General features: G+C 42.0%; 1 protein-coding gene and 1 pseudogene across 4 annotated transcripts in view; one reads left to right on the top strand and one right to left on the bottom strand.

Annotated features, from left to right (window-relative positions):
- SEC14L5 (SEC14 like lipid binding 5) overlaps nucleotides 1-13,639 on the top strand; it is a 43,606-nt gene extending 29,967 nt beyond the window's left edge. For 3 of the 4 annotated variants that reach the window (XM_028705794.2, XM_028705793.2, XM_028705795.2), the window contains 10 exons: nucleotides 566-678; nucleotides 1,614-1,803; nucleotides 2,287-2,375; nucleotides 2,882-2,952; nucleotides 3,607-3,778; nucleotides 4,343-4,477; nucleotides 6,174-6,311; nucleotides 6,933-7,178; nucleotides 8,291-8,469; nucleotides 9,311-13,639. In XM_028705794.2, coding sequence (XP_028561627.2) covers nucleotides 566-678; nucleotides 1,614-1,803; nucleotides 2,287-2,375; nucleotides 2,882-2,952; nucleotides 3,607-3,778; nucleotides 4,343-4,477; nucleotides 6,174-6,311; nucleotides 6,933-7,178; nucleotides 8,291-8,469; nucleotides 9,311-9,416 — 1,439 coding nt within the window. In that variant the 3' untranslated portion in view covers nucleotides 9,417-13,639. Of the gene's footprint in view, nucleotides 1-565; nucleotides 679-1,613; nucleotides 1,804-2,286; nucleotides 2,376-2,881; nucleotides 2,953-3,606; nucleotides 3,779-4,342; nucleotides 4,478-6,173; nucleotides 6,312-6,932; nucleotides 7,179-8,290; nucleotides 8,474-9,310 lie in introns of those variants that run through there. The other variant, XM_028705796.2, reaches the window with a different exon arrangement.
- A 148-nt stretch (nucleotides 13,640-13,787) lies between these two features.
- On the bottom strand, nucleotides 13,788-16,165 carry LOC114584688 (uncharacterized; annotated as a pseudogene).
- Nucleotides 16,166-16,660: the final 495 nt, after the last annotated feature.

Raw genomic sequence — 16,660 nt, 5'->3', positions numbered from 1 at the left:
GAAACAAAAAAATTATATGGAGCCGATCCAGAAAATCCTTCCCCTCCTTCACTCCCTCTTGTTTGTTCCCATTTGCTCCCAGCACAGCTGCAGGCCCAGGATATTTTCCTCCTGTTACAGAGTCCCCTTTGCTAGAGGTTGGCTGTGCATGCCTGTTGGTGCATATCTGCCTCACTACTCCAAATGTTTCTACTTGTCTCTTGTTCCAGTACCTTGACTATTATATCCAGAGAGTGCCCACATAGCAAAGGGTTTGTGTTTTATCCTGCTGTAGTCCCCTTTGTGAGCACTGATGGAATATCATTTCCCCCCTTGTAAAAATAGTGCCTTTAGCTGCTTTGTAATAAAGGTGATATTCCACTTCAGTTCATCTAGGTATTTTGCATTTATTGTTATTTTGATTTCTTTAAATTTTTATTTTATTGCAATTGTATTCCACCATTTTTTGTGTAAGACTGAAGCAGTTTTGCAGTGTTGCTGTTGGAAGCAATAATAATTGGCAGAAATATGTTACTGGTCTTATTGACTTGCTTCCTTATGGGACTGTTTTCTTCCCCCTCCTCAGCTGACAAACTAGATGCTGATTACATAGAAAGGTACCTAGGGCAATTGACTCCCATGCAGGAAAGCTGCCTGATCAGACTCCGTCAGTGGTTGCAAGAAACACACAAAGGCAAGGTAAGCACCTGTGGCAAAGGCTCTCTGTTGGGTGAAAGTAAATATTAATCCGACTTAGCAATCATTATAGAACTAGTATCCTTGTGCCTACTGCATATTTTTATATTTAAGGAAACCTGTCTTTCCTCTATTTTACACATTGCTGAAATTGTTCAAGGTTTTTGTTTAGACCATTTCTATATCACTTAATATATATAAATATCTCTGAGCAGTGAACACTAAAAACAATGACAAATGTTACAGAAACACACAATAAAACCATTATGGGCAGACACCAAGGTTGATGGAGCCCAATCAGGCTGCCCACTGCTGTGTCTCATTCAACTACAGCAGCTTAGGTTGGGTAAGTTTCCCAGGGGGTCTAAATTGTGGCAAATATAAAACCCCTCTATTCACAGTTCTTTATAGGGTCTCTACACATCTCTCCTCCAGCAGTTCTTTTGCAAGTTGTCCACCTGTGTTGGTGCTGCCTGATTTGGGTGATTAAAATGCAGCAATCGCTAGACAGAACAGAAGAAACAGATAACTTGGGCCTAAACTTAGTTGTACAGTGAAACTTCGGGTTACGTACCGTCCTCCTTACGAACGCTCAGGTTATGAGCTCCACTAACCCAGAAGTAGGTGTTCTGGGTAGCGAACTTTGCTCCAGGATGCGAGCGGAAGTCGCACGCCAGCGGTGCGGCAGCGGCGGGAGGCCCCATTAGTGAAAGCGCTCCTCAGGTTAAGAATGGTTTCGGGTTAAGAATGGACCTCCAGAATGAATTAAGTTCATAAACGGAGGTACCACTATATTCTAGATTGATAATGAGGATAGTAGTTTGGTTTTTTGTGTTTTCAAAATTTGACATATGAGCTGTTCTTATTCTGCAGGAATTCTTTAAAGGGTCATGCCTTTGACAATAGGATGAGCCTTGCCTTCTTCTTTTTTTGCTCAGATACCCAAAGATGAACATATCCTCCGTTTTTTGAGGGCTCGTGACTTCAACATTGACAAGGCTCGAGAGATGCTGTGCCAGTCACTGACCTGGCGCAAGCAGTACCAAGTAGACTACATCCTGCAAACATGGAGACCACCTTCTCTTCTGGAAGAATACTATACTGGTGGTTGGCATTACCATGACAAAGGTGGGAAGCTCACTTTAAGCCAGCGTACTGTGCCCTGGGACGTACTATGTTATGTGGGTTGACCGATGCCACCTGTCACTCTGTCACCTAAGGACACCTCTGAGTACTTCTGTGCTTAATTTCTGAAAGCGTGCAAGCGAGAAACCAAGAAGTGTTATTGTAACACAGGAATGGTCATATGTAATCAGTAAAGTTTAGTAGAATCCATCCCCTGTTCTTCCGTGTTGCATCTCTAAACTTCTTACCTATTGCTGTTCTATGTTTACCTCCCTGCATGCATTTTCAGAGTTGATAAATTTCACAAGTTGGCAAATGTAGCGAAGCAGCCTGAGATGTCCTCTGTGTTCCAAAAAGAAATTGGATGGGAACATACTTGGGCAATCATGCCTTTAATTTTTTAATATTCCCAGTTAAGTACAGTAGGACACAAACAGTGCAAAAACATATTCATTCAGCTGCTTTGTTTATTTTTTGTCTTTAAAGATGGAAGGCCACTTTACATACTTCGCCTTGGTCAGATGGACACCAAAGGTCTTGTGAAAGCACTGGGAGAGGAGTCACTCCTTCGTCATGTAAGGAGATGCTTCCTTTGTATTATCTATGCATGGTTTCTCTAGAAAAGCTTCAGGCTTCAGTAGGTCCAGTACTCAAGAAGGCAGTTTCTGCATGTGCTTTAGAGGGAAATGAGGGGCAGATGGGGCTTATCAATCTGGGAACGTAGCCCAGGTTTGGAGAAGGAAAACCCTGCTCTGTTTTCTTTTGGACCACATCAGCGGAATGCCTTGTTGTCTGGGCACCCCAGGATTTTCATACACAGTGCCCAGGCTTGTGCCCTGAGAAGGTCCCTTTGGTTTGACATCACCCCCAGGGGCACTCCATTGTCTCTGAAGACAGACTGATGCCAACAATACACAATGGGGAGATTTTATCATTTATAACCTGAAATATTACAACAGGGTCTTAATTGGTCTTGCTGTGTTCTAAGTAAAATTTTGTCATAACTTGCAAAGCCTAAAATTTAGAGAAGGTATGAGGATGTTCCTTAGTAACTGAAGTCAATCCTTTGTTCTCCTTTCAGGTACTGTCAATTAACGAGGAAGGACAAAGGAGGTGTGAGGAAAACACCAATCTATTTGGCCGCCCAATCACGTTAGTATCCACCCAGTTATGCAATGACCCCTTTCTTCTTTTGCGTCATGTAAACCTTGGCAATAGGAGAATGTTTTTTAAAAGCATGTTGATGCCTTGTCCTCAGAGCAGAATTCTTTTCACAGCTGAGGATGCATTTTAATCTGGAACCTGTCACTTCTATGGTGCTGTGGTCTAAGCCACTGAGCCTCTTGGGCTTGCCAGTCGGAAGGTTGGCAGTTCGAATCCCCGCAATGGAGTGAGCTCCTGTTGCTCTGCCCCAGCTCCTGCCAACCTAGTAGTTCAAAAGCATGCCAATGCAAGTAGATAAATAGGTACCGCTGCGGCGGGAAGGTAAACGGCATTTTTGTGCACTCTGGTTTCCGTCATGGTGTCCCGTTGTACTAGAAGTGGTTCAGTCCTGCTGGCCACATGACCTGGAAAGCTGTCTGTGGACAAACACTGGCTCAACCATCCAGGGGTCCTTAACCACGTACGGTAGCTTTTTTCACACTTTACAAATTTGTGGGAGTGCCATTTACAGATGCACTGTTCTGTGCAGCACTTGTGAAAACACCGTTAAGCCTCATACAGGAAGATTGTATTTGTTGCTTCTGGTTTTGAATGCCAAATGCGTAGCTTGAGAAACAGCTTTGTGGATATCACCTCTTTCAGATCTTGGACCTGTCTCGTTGACCTTGAAGGGCTGAACATGCGCCACCTCTGGCGCCCTGGAGTAAAAGCGCTCCTTAGGATTATTGAAGTGGTTGAAGAAAACTACCCAGAGACCTTGGGAAGGCTTCTGATTGTGCGAGCACCCAGAGTGTTCCCTGTTCTATGGACTCTGGTGAGTGATGGGCTGGGGAGACACTACCTACTCTTGGCTATGGCCTTAACGAGAAGATATTGCTAGTCTGTTGGGTGCCACCAAGGAATGAAAATGGCAAGCCTATGGGTTCTGTTTTGACAGACAAGGATATGTCTTTTCTGGGTTCAGGTTCCTGTCCAGGTAGTAGCAACTTATTTAATGCAGAATTTATATTTTGGTGCCAGAATGAAGATAACTGTAAACTGTAAAACACTTTTTACAGTGAGAGTTACTGTATTACAGGTAATAATGCCATATCTTGTTTGGGATAGTCCTTGGGTTCAAAAATGCAAGGTCTGCGCTGATTAACTTTGGCCCTGTTGATTTGTTTATGTAACTTTCTAGTCTTCCTCTAAAATACCCAGTGCTTTTTTCTGGAGGTATTCACAAGAAAATATTCCTCCAGTTGGAGACTTGTTAAAGACCAAGAGTGACTTGTTTGGACTGGCTTGCGGGTTGAGTTTTTAAAATGCTTTTTGGTGGTACTTGACCGTTCTTTTTTTTACGAGTCCTGAGAAGAATAGCTTTTACATTCTATTTCAGGTGAGTCCCTTTATCAATGAGAACACTAGGCAGAAGTTCCTCATTTACAGTGGCAACAATTATCAGGGACCTGGAGGGCTTGTGGATTATCTTGACAAAGATGTGATTCCAGACTTCCTTGGAGGAGAATGTGTGGTAAGTTTGGAGAATGTGTGTACTACAAAATTCTTTGGTGAGATTTTATCTTGCTTATCTTACATTACATCCTTATAAAATGTTTAGTTCTATTAGTGTGCTGTGTGCAATTGAGATACAAGCTCCTGTTGGTGCTGAGCTCTGTATGAACATCAGGGCATAACCTTCACTCTTAGTTTTGGAGAGAAGGCTAGAGAAGTTTTAATAACTGTATACAAATATGGCATGGTAGTCTGCACTTTTGCTATTATTAGTACTTGCTGTACAGTGTTACTTGGGTTGTTACACAGTGGAGGAGGACAGTGTGTGGGCCTTTGGATAAAGTCAAAATATTTCTGTTGGAAAGATTACTTATTTTAACAAAAATGTTTTCAGTAGCCTGCAGCGACATTACTGTCTCTGTGTCCTTCGTTTGCCAAAAGAAAAATGCTGTCTATATCCTTGATGTAAGATCCATTCAATTGTCAATGTTGTAATTTGTAATCTCTATCCTGCCTCAGGGGGCACCCTGTTTAGAGCAGAATTAGTGATTTATTTCTAAAATTTCTAGAATTCAAGATGCTTTGGTGAGTTATTTTTTCCCCTTCAGGCAGTTGGCAAAAAAACTGCTTGGTTTGCCTTATGAATCATTTATCATAGTTCAGTTAACACTTGTACTGTTTATGGCAATTGGCAAAACTATTGTAAAAATTCAGACTGGATGGTTTATCATAGTACAGATTCAATTATAAATGAGTGAGTGACCTCTTCAACATAAGTGTTATTAAATGTTGTTGCATTGTTTTGTTAATTGTTTGGAGATTATTTATTGATTTGATTTCTTGCCTGCCTTTCTCCCTAAGGTCACAGGGCAGGTTACAGCAATTTAAAATTCAAACTTAGACAATTTAAAAATATGCTATTTTTAAATGCTATGCTATTTTAGGTACATATTTTTAATAAACAAGCAGAAAATTCACTGAGCAGCACATTTATTCACAGTGCATTCTAGCTCATCTAGCAGCATACAGACACACTGTACCAAACTGAAGATCCAAACTCCCTGTTATTCTTCAGAATCTGCCTTTTTGCTCTTTAACCGTAATCCCCAAAATGAGCCTTGCAAATTAATGTTTGCATACATTCATACAAACTGCATAACTGCATTGCCCCATTTTCTGCTATGTTCCGTCTTGAAGGAGCAGCAGACAGACTGCAGTGTCTGTCTTAAATATGTAGAATATGCTTCCATGATTTTTTGCTGTCTGGCTTCTAGGCTGGACTAGGCTTCCTACTATTTACAGTAGACCCTCTTACCTTCTTAGTTTGGCAAAGCCTTTTTATTAGCCAGCCTTCTACTTCATTGACAGCAAGATTGAGGACATGCGAGTCTGAATAATGGTCATTCTCTAAAGTATGTATATGCATATGCATATGTATATGTATATGTGGATGAATGAGTGAGATAGAAATAATAAAAGTGCTTTCAGAATTCATCTGGTTGCTATATCTATTCTTGTTTGCATCTAGTTAAAAGGTGCTTTAGTGGGCAGGGTGGGGGATGATATTGTTTCTGTTCTCTCACTTTACTTGCTAAATAGTAGGAAGGTGAGGCTGTGCTGTATGAAATGGCAGGGGATATTCTGTCAGTTGGCATTGTTTTAAAGTGTTGATCTGCATTTTGAAATTCACTCCCCATCTCTCCCCCATCCCACAGTGTAATGTGCCTGAAGGTGGCCTTGTTCCCAAATCACTCTATCAAACAGACGAAGAGCCTGAAATCTCTGATCATATCCGCCTCTGGACAGAAACCATCTATCACTCTGCAAATATATTCAAAGGTGCTCCTCATGAGGTAGGATGAGGAAGTTATTCTGGTCAATAGAAGGGTTAAAAGTAATAGACCAAAAAGTATGTTTATGTGGTGAATGCTCTGTGCTCTTCTAGATTTGGCAGTTAGGTTTAGGTGGGATTTTGGAGATGCTGTAAAGGAAAGGAACATTGCCTGGGGTCTAGAAGCATTTCTTCAAATTCCTGGTGTATATGCTCCAAATACCTCATTCTTCGTAGAATTAAAACTCTACTCTTCCTACTCATAGTTATTCTGAGTTTCTCTAAGAAGTGCTCAGTCTGGTATTGGTAGGAGTGCTGGTGGATGGTTGTGTCTTAAGATTTCCCTGCTTTGGCATAAGCCCTACTACCCAACTAATATACATTCTGAACTGGGGCACCCCATGTCCACAAATACAGAGCTAGTGTGTGAGGCTTGGCATCTTGTGCTTAGGTTCTGCACAGTCAGGAGAAAATTGGAATAATTTTAAAAATATATTTATTGAGTTTGCTAGTTCCTCCCAAAAAGGAGAATCATTTCTGTGTTGCTTAGAGCCAGATGTTGCTGCACTAGTTAATTGATTTTTGGGACAATGCCAGCACTGAATTGAACAGGATGGATGCTGTCGTTTGTTATCTAATCCAGATAGTTGTGGAAATCTTGGAAGGTGAATCGGTGATCACCTGGGACTTCGACATTCTGAAAGGAGATGTCGTGTTCAGCCTCTTCCATTCCAAGAGAGCACCTGAGATTTGCCGCAAGGAGCCTACAGTGCCAAATGCTTTGACTGCGGGGGATAATATACAGTTAATAGGCAAGAGCTGGGTCCTGGGGGTGGACTATAGCCGTGTGGAGTCCCAGCTGGTGTGTCGTGAAGGCGAGAGCATCCAGGTCAGTTGCGGTTCCGTGCCTACGATCTCATGCTTGGCCTTTGTAATTTGATTGTCATAAATATTTGGGAACTTCCTTTTTCATTTTTAAAATTACATTAATGTAGGTACCCATCATTAAATATCCCCAGGGTGGCTTACAAACTCAAAACAGTTTTTGAAATAAGGCCATTTCATTGTTCTGTGAAATTCCAACATGGGTGAGGAGCTTCTTGATATCAACTGCTAGTGAGCATATTTGATCCACCAACTGTCCTGTGAAAAAAAGGCTTCCTGTGGCACTTAGTTCTGGGGTGTTACATATTTTATAATATATTAAATGTGCAGTGAAGTACCTCCTCTCACTGCATTTTATTTTTGTTGCTGCTGTTTACCTTTTATAGATGGAAAACTGAACCAGAGATAGTAGTGAATTGCCTCTAACACGTCAATGGCTGGACATGAATCCAGGCTTCTCATATTAAAGCCCAGTATACTTTATCCAGTAGAATGCCCTAGTTATTACTGTTGACTAAACACAGGAGGAAAACCTATTGCATAGAATTAAGTTCTATGTCTCAGAGGAATGGGTTTCAAAATTTCTTCCTTTTAAGATCTTCCCATATCAATATCTGCCAAGGAATCCCTGCAAATCTGCAATGGAACCCTGGCATGTTGTAGGGGTTCTGGAACTTGTTTATGTCACATGCTCAATTCATGGGAGGGCCCTGGCCAAGCTTCACCATTGCCCTGTATGAACTGAAGGTGCATTCCAGTACACACCCAATATTATTCTTTGACTGCACACTGCAGGGAAAGATTGGTATTGGCCCAGCAAGCTTCTCTACCATTACTAAGATTGTCATTGAGGAGCCCATGATAAACTTGCAAGGAACCTCAGATTGGGTGCATTTGGATCACACTTTGCAAATCCCTGTTTCAGCTAAAAAGACCCAGTTAGTTGGAAAGTGTTAACGACTCTACCTGTTGACTTCCCCTGGCCTGCATGCATCAGTTTTACTTCAGTTTTTGGCCTTTGTTTCAAGATGCCAAGATGGCTTTGAAACAAAGCCAATCAAACATAAATCCTTTATGTTTACCTGATTGGTTTTCTCACTATCTATCACTTTTCAGGGTTCTCATGTGACTCGTTGGCCTGGCTTTTATATCCTCCAGTGGAAAATGCATAGCCCAACTCCCTGTGCTGGGACCAGCCTCTCTCGGGTTGATGATGTCTTGGCTACACTCCAGGTCTCCAACCACAAGTGCAAGATCATGTATTACTATGAGGTGCTTGCATCCAAGGAATTCAGGTAGGGGGGATGCAGGAGGAGCCATTACATGACTTGTTATATGTGGGGATGATGGGCATCAGTCCGTGCTTGGTATGGTTCTTGAAAGCTAATAGCAGGAGTTCTAATAACTGCCTTGCTGCTTTCTTTGATCTACTTCTTTGCCCTTTAATCCAATATAATGTTTTGCTCAATTAATCAGATAATAAGCTTGCTTTCTCTTCTCTTCATGAGAAGAGAAGACTCCCTGGAGAAGACACTGATGCTGGGAAAGATGGAGGGCACAAGGAGAAGAGGGCGACAGAGGACGAGATGGTTGGATAGTGTTTTCGAGGTTACCAGCATGAGTTTGACCAAACTGCGGGAGGTAGTGGAGGACAGAGGTGCCTGGCGTGCTCTGGTCCATGGGGTCACGAAGAGTCGGACACGACTAAACGACTAAACAACAACAAAAGCTTGCAACACACCTGTAGTTCACAAGTGCCAATAGTGTGAATGCACTCCCAAAGTTTTTAACCCTGCTTTGGAGCATCACCATGTGAACTCAGTTCTCCAGGACAACAGAGCTCTGCCATCAGTCTCTTTCCACTGTTGGTATGTGTCTTCCAGGTGATCCAGTTAAGCATATCTGGATAGCTGTAAGCATGGAAAATGGTGATGGTATTAATCTTGCTACCAGTTTCAGCTTTCATAGGATTTATCAGGATTGCCACTTAAAATGTTTTCTTTCAAGATGGAATTAGATTTTTGGCAGCAAATGAGAGATTACCAGTCCTGTTGGGGTTTACATGGAAGAAGTGAAGGTGAATTGGTTGTTGACCCTTCCCCAACCCACTAACTTTCATCTTTTTTTCTATTCCAGGGGGTCCATGACAAGTCTGGAATCCTGCAACAGTGGATTTTCACAGCTCAGTGGAGCAACAACATCTTCCAACCAATCGCAGAGCAGCTCTCTGATTTCTAGATAACATCATCTAGGAACTTGCTGAACACTGATCAATGAACTGCTCAGCTGAGATGCTTTCCTCAGGTCTGCTCCATAGAACGAGCCAAAGAGTCCTGTGGCAGAATGCCTAGGGATGGCCTTCTAGGGGAACACAAGTAACAGCAGTTTGGACACAAAGATGTTTCTAGGGAGCCGCTTGAAATCCTTGCTTTTTCGGGAATAGACTTGCAGCTTCTAAACCTTGAAGACTGATTTTCCTGGACCGTGTATTAACAAATCTGTGCATTAGACTGCTTATCACTTTTGCATGAATTTTACGTGATTCCTATGGTTTAAAGGGCTCTTTCCAGTCAACTTAACTCTACGTAAATGTAGAGCTATCTGGTGTTGCCTTACCTATTAGGACCTGTAGAGCTGTCTCTTATGTGTAGCAAAAACTAGTCTAGTTTCACCGGGGCATCAGCCAGTGCCATTTGTGTTTTAACAAGATGCATAAGGTGCCTCGGTAGCAGGGATTACATGCAAACTGCTAATATGTACATAAATAGATGGGGGTGGGTGGGAGGAAACAAGGTTTCCAGGTTACTTCAAGTAGGAAACATATCTGAGGTTAGATACCTAGATTTAGCTAGCTTAACATGCTTTGGCATCCCTGAGAGACCCCAAAAATGTACATAAGTTTCTCCTGCAGTGCACAGAAACGCCTTCTTTCTTAAAGGAGTAAGCACTGATACTCCCCCCACCCCACTCCCATTTTTTTCTCAGGTCTATGAGCAATAAATGAGTAGATCTCTGCCCCATCCCTCTCTCAGGGTAGGAAGTGAATTCCATTACAAAGGGCTAAGCAAAGCAATATTTAATTTCTACAGGCACAAAACAACTCCACAGTGTTGACGAAGCTCTTATTTTTGAAAGCAGGCACAAATTAAAGTTGGGGTGGGCACTTTAAGAGAGAGAGAGTATGTGTGTGTGCGCGCGTGCACGTGTGTGTGTGTGTGTGTGTGTGTGCATGAATATATGAAAATTTCTCTTTATTCAAACAAGATTAAGACTTAAATTAATAACTTATTTGTATCATTTTATAGGTACAACTCAAGTATGTATTATGAAATATGCCCCTCCCTTTTGGTGTGTTGATCTTTTGGGGCCAGAAGGAGGAATTCTGATCATATTCAGCTTTGTAAGGCTGTTTCACTGAAACATGGTTTCGTAACTGGATATTTTTGGAGCACAGGACTGCAGTATGCAGAATAACCTGCACAGGTCTCCATTTAATCTTTTGAGTTTGATAAGGTTGTGGCCTACATTGTAACTGGAAAACTGCTCTGGTAATATGGCCCTGAATAATTAAGGACCTTGATTTTGTAAAATTTATATGCCCTTGAACGATAACACCTGGGACTGCACAAACCTCACTGTGGGGTGGGCATGGTTTATTGATAATAAGATTGTTGTGAAGTTACATACAAAGGGAAGAAAAGGAGAGGTGAATGTTGAGATACTTCTGAGTATGCATGAAACACGAGTTCTCCTTGGCAAGGTTTATTTTTACTTTCTGTAATTAGGGGATAAGTAAGAAGACAAATCAGCTGAGATTCCAGCTGCCTTCACTTGCCTGTGTGTTTGTTCAAAGGTGCACTGCAGTGCTGGGGAGAGAAAATGGAAGCAAGCAGGACCAGTCAGTGTTGCTGTTTCTCTGTGCAGAGGGACTGCAGGGAATTAGCTGCCCAAGCTTGCCTTAGAAGCCTAATTCCAAGCAATCCTTTTGAGGAAATACTGTAATGTGTAAGTAACACTTTCGGTTGCTTTATCTTAGTGCAAGGCAGAATGTTGCATGCAGTCTCCTGAGAGGAGATTTAATGAAAAGCAGCTTGGGGCAGGGAACAGGTAGATAGGGGGCAATTTTGAGCTGAAAAACCAGAGAGTGGAGAGGAAGAGTTATCGGTAACCGCATGCATAAACATTAGTTTTCTTCCGGTTCCTGTCATAGCCTTCTGAGGCTGCTTTTTCTTAATATTTTGGGTGTAACATCTACTTTAATCCTTAAAGCAAATTCCAACTTTGCTGGAATAATACCCAGTCTAAGATGGTTCCAGTTCTCTTTTTAAAGGAAAATTATGGCTGCTTTCTCTCTCTTGGACTGTATTGGGAATGGCATATCTCAAAAATGTTGCAAGGGTTGTGGAGGAAGAAAGACCAGGGTACTTTAGGTTTCCCATGAAAATGAAGAGGGTCTCCAGCTCCGCTTTTAAGTATCCTTACAGTGAAGCAAGTTGTGATTTGCCTCAGCTAAGGTCTCAGCAGACTTCTTAATCTGTAGGTTACTGTCAGATTGTGCTTCATTTTAAAGACCTATTTCGTGTCATAAATGATGACGGCAGCTTTATAAATGCATATATTATCTAAAGCTTTATTTTTGTTTTCCTTCTCAGATGTTGAGGAGTCTCGAGTCTAGACTCAGGAGGATGTTTCTCCTGCAACCTAGTAGGGTTAGGGCCTGCTTAATCAGCACCTCTGTTCTGCAAGAGTGAATCTAATATGAATGACAGGGACAGGAAGGATGGTAGAGGGCTATGCAAACATGCTGTTGATTATGAATGAAGCTTGTGTGCAGAGACTTAATAAGGAGATGAAGATTGGAGATGCCCTGTCATGACCAATATAATTGAACTGATCCTTCCCATATTGATGGGGAAAACAATTTTCTCGACCATTTGTCAGTGGAGGAAGAAGAGTCCTCTGTCCCTTCCCATTCTCCTCCAACCCAGTTTTAACTGTGACAACCTGAATTTCCTATTAATTGACAAACAGCCTAGTTCTTGATTGAGTCAACCTCTGAAGAGGGTGGCAGCTTTGGTATGTGAACCAGCCTGCTCTATCTTACTGACTTCCTATGGCAGCCAACCTTTGCTTCTACCTATAATTTTCCTGCCTTGCCCGTAGTCTTCCATCTCATTGTAGATCCCAGTACATATTGACCTGTAAGCTGGAAAAAACAGAGGTATATATATATATGTGTTGTTTGCCCAAATGGGCCCTAGGGCATAGTTTGGACACAAAGGATGTAGTAGCCTTGCAGAAGTCAGTGTCTGGATGGGAGGCTGCCTGAAAACTCCATGCATCATGCCTTGAGTTCCATCATGGAAGAAAGATGGGATATAAATGTAAGTAAAAATGTATGATCCCATGTACAATAAGTATTTTAAGACTATAACCTTTAATTATTATTAGCATGGAAAGAACATCCATTATTAGTTGTCTAAGGCACACTCCAAATTGCTGGTGCACAAGTGTGGGGAGCTTTGCCAGTCCTCATTATTCCACGTGCCCAGTCTTGTTAGTGCCTTGAGCACCACAATGGCTATGTTCTACTTCTACTGTTGCAGGTAGCATACCCCTGAATACCAGTTGCTGGGAACCACAGGAGAGGGGAAAGTGCTGTTGTGGTCAGATCCTGCTTGCGGACTTCCTGTTAGGGCATCTGGTTGGCCACTGGGAGAACATTATGCTGGACTAGATTTACCACTGGCCCCATCCAGCAAGTTCTTTTGTTCTTATAGTGTCTCACATTGATTATGTCTGATGGAAACTTGGGCCTAATATGGGGGCTTAGCGGTTCCTCAAACGTATTTTGAGACTAGCTTGGTTCTTCTAGAGACTAACTGCGCAGTGGTATTAAAAGGGCTCTCTGCCCCCCCCCCCTTACTTAAATGCTTAAAGCAGTCTGAGTTGGCTAAATAATCATTCAAAGTTTCATCAACAAGTCTTTTCTAATTGCAGAAAGCTGGACTTGCTCTTTAGGAAGGTTGGTTTTCATTCAGCTGCTTTTATAACTATAATTTAGAATCTAGCCCAAGCTACTATCAGTTTATTCCCCTTATCAACATGAAAAAGGCGAGATGTTCTTGCTGTGTTCAGTGATTCCTGCTCCCACCATAGTCAGGTAAACAGTGCTTGGATCCTGGGCCAGGGTGCACTCAAGTACAATATTGCTGCTACTATATATTTAGAATTTAATAATGTTCACAAGTGTGTTAGGCATTTTACAGAACATAGGAGGTGGGGTGCGGGGAGCAACTACACAAAAGCCACACAGGTCAGATATAGATTTCTCTGAAAAGATAGCCATCCTTGACATCATCATTTTATTTGTATGCCACCTTTCCATAGTTAAAACAGTGCTCAAGATGGCTTACAACATGACAAGATTTCCATAATTACCAACATAACAAAAGTCATAAGCAATAAATAAAACACATCAAAAAGTACACAACCAAATGGAAAACAATTTCCACATAAATCATAAAATCTAAAACTAGGAATACAGCATGAATATCAATAAGAATTTAAAATGACATAGATAAAAAATAAAAGCAATTAAAAACAAAAAACGGAGCACACTCTGCCCAGCAGCAGCAGTCCTTTATGGAGCCTGTCAGGCCTCGCCCCAAGCCAGGTGGAGAGAAGCAGGGCAGGGCCCTTCAGGCTCCCAGCAGGTCAGTTCTCAAAGGAGGCTTCATTGCGGAGTATGAAATTTCTGATTCAGAACCTTATCAAGAAAGTTGAAGACCAAGAACAAAGATGCAGCCACCTCCTTTTTCTGTAGCTCTTCATTTTGGGGGGGCATTCTGTTTTTCAAGTTCCTCAACTTTCTTTTTAAGTACAGTGATACCTCTGGATGCGAACGGAATCCGTTCTGGAGCCCCGTTCACCTCCTAAGCAGAACGCAACCTGCGTCTGCGGGTCACGATTCGCCGCTTCTGTGCATGTGCTTGACGTCATTTTGAGTGTCTGCGCATGTGTGTGCAGCAAAACCCAGAAGTAACGTGTTCCGTTACTTCCGGGTCGCCGCAGAGTGCAACCTGAAAACAGTCAACCTGAGGCAACTTTAACCCAAGGTATGATTGTACCAATATTTTTCCATGACTTGCAGCTCTCTTTTGCTTGGATATTCCTTCTTGGATTTCATCTCCTGATAATTGCTTTTTGAGTTCCTCTAATTGTGTTGTTGAGGATATTACTTTGGCTTTGTTTTGCAGCTTTCATTTGGAAATCTTGGTTTCAGGTGCTTCTTTTTCTTTCTTTAATTCTTGTGCTTTAAGGCGTAACTCATTATCCTTTTCCCTGACAAGTTCTTTGAGTCCTGCTGCCAGCTGTTCATTTTGTACCAGCTTTTCTGTCAAATCGGTCACTGACATGCTTGCTGCTCGAAATGGGCCAAGAGCTCCAGACTTAGTAGCTGAAACATCACCGCTGCCCCATTTCAGCATAGTTTTAAAATAGATGAGGGAAGGAAGAGAGTTGAGCAGGGAGCGATGCGCTCACAGCTCCCTCAGCGAGACCTGAATGGCAGGGAGTGCAGGGGTGCAGACCGGACCATATAGGCCATGTCGCTGGCTGCTCCTCCTCCTCCTTGGCCTGCTCCAGGTGGCCCATAAGGCGGCCGGGAGAGTCATCCTGACAGGCTGCTGGCTGGACAGGGTAGTTTTCACCCCTGTGTGTGCCGTGACACTTCCCTTGTAATAGGTATTATTTCTGCCAACTCAGAGCATGGTACTGAAGAGGTTTACCAGGTCAGTTGACTTATAAGCAGCGTGTCAGTCTGCCAGAGACTGTTTCGCTAGACTAAGCCATTGCATTTGCAAGTGATCTGAGACAATCTCCTTGCTGGGTCTGGGTGAATTTGCTTTGCAACCATACTCTTATGTTATTGGGGTTAATAGAAGGTTAAGGAGCTATTCTAACCACATGACAGAAGCACATTTCTGAGCTGGGGGTGGAGCTTAAGATGCTATCATGAACAGGTGTAAGAAATTACAAGATGAAAAAATCTTTTTAATAATTCCAGTGGCACCTTTAAGATCAACTAAATATAAGCTTTCAAGGTATGAGCTTTCATGTGTAATACACACTTCGTCAGGTACTCTGAAGCAGAAGTATGTATATATATACACCATAGCTTATATTTAGTTGATCTTAAAGTTGCCAATGGAATTATTTAAAAATATTTTTTCATCTTTCATCTTGTTATTTATTATGACTATGACAGATCAACACGGCTATCCACATGAACAGGTGTGTTTGTGAACAGAAGGCAAGGTAGGATAAACCTTTAAAAAGCAGCTGTTCTTACTCTCAGTACTAGAATTTGAGTTCATCCCTCAAAGTTGATTTGTGGGAGGTTCAGGGCAGATAAGCAGAAGTACTTCTCCATACAATTAACTCATAGAATACAGTGCCATAATGTGGTGAGGGTCACTGCTTAGATGTCTTTAAAAGGAACTTAGATGCATTCATGGAAAGTACATCAATGACTTCAGCAGCTGTTAGTGCTATATGAAGAAAGGTAGGTAAATTGAAATAACGATAACCTACACATTCAGAGGTGGTGTGCTATTATTGCCTTCAAAGCCTTGCAGGTCTGTGAGGTATTTGGTTGGCCACTGTAGGAAGAAGGAAGAGATGGACCTTTGGTCTGACCCAGAAGGGCTCTGATGTTTTTCTTATTAACCTTAGAACAGGGCTATGTACTTATCAAAAACCTGAACTCTGCACCAGAGAAAACTTAGGTTATCCATCCTGGGTAAATTTACAGAAACTTAAATTAACTTTTTTTGCCCTTCAATGTTGGCAAAAGGCTGGAAACTAATGGGAGGAGATATGAAAGGGAAAAGGTATGAGGGACCAGGGATCATAGAAAGGGATTGTGTAGAAAAGCTTTTTTGACCAGAAGTTCTGATCAGATTCCCCTTCCATACCTTCCCTTTTAGAAGATGCTGCACCTGCATTTTTACTCTTTAGCCTGCAGATATGAGGACTAGGACCTTTAGGTTTTTGTAAAATGCCAGCTAAGATTGAGACTCTATATGCCATGGTGGGCAGCACATTCAAGTTCACATGGAACAAAGCCTTCATTTTAAGATCACCAGCCACTGTTGAATCTGGTTATTCAATGTTCAATGTTTGGCTTCTTCCATTGTTTTGAGGCATTGTTTTGTCAAGGTGATGGGACGGAGGGAAGTGTGTTGGTAAAAAAGGATAGAGTGCTCTTGTTTCAACTTGGTTCCTTTTTGCATTTTGCAACTCAAAAGCATCGAAATGGCACAAGGATTGCATCAATTGACTCCTGATTTCCTGAAGAATTGGCAGTTTGGGTTTGTACAGGTGTGTGAGAGACCAGACCATCCTGATGCCCTGATTAGTAGCTAGTTCTTGAGCCATTTTGAGGAAAGGATGGAGGGTCTCACCCCAGTCCCAAATGGTATT

The sequence above is a fragment of the Podarcis muralis genome, chromosome 14 (genome assembly GCF_964188315.1).
Source record: "Podarcis muralis chromosome 14, rPodMur119.hap1.1, whole genome shotgun sequence".
NCBI lineage: Eukaryota > Metazoa > Chordata > Lepidosauria > Squamata > Lacertidae > Podarcis > Podarcis muralis.
The sequence above is the reverse complement of the archived record's forward strand: the minus strand, read 5'-3'. Positions and strand labels throughout refer to the sequence as shown.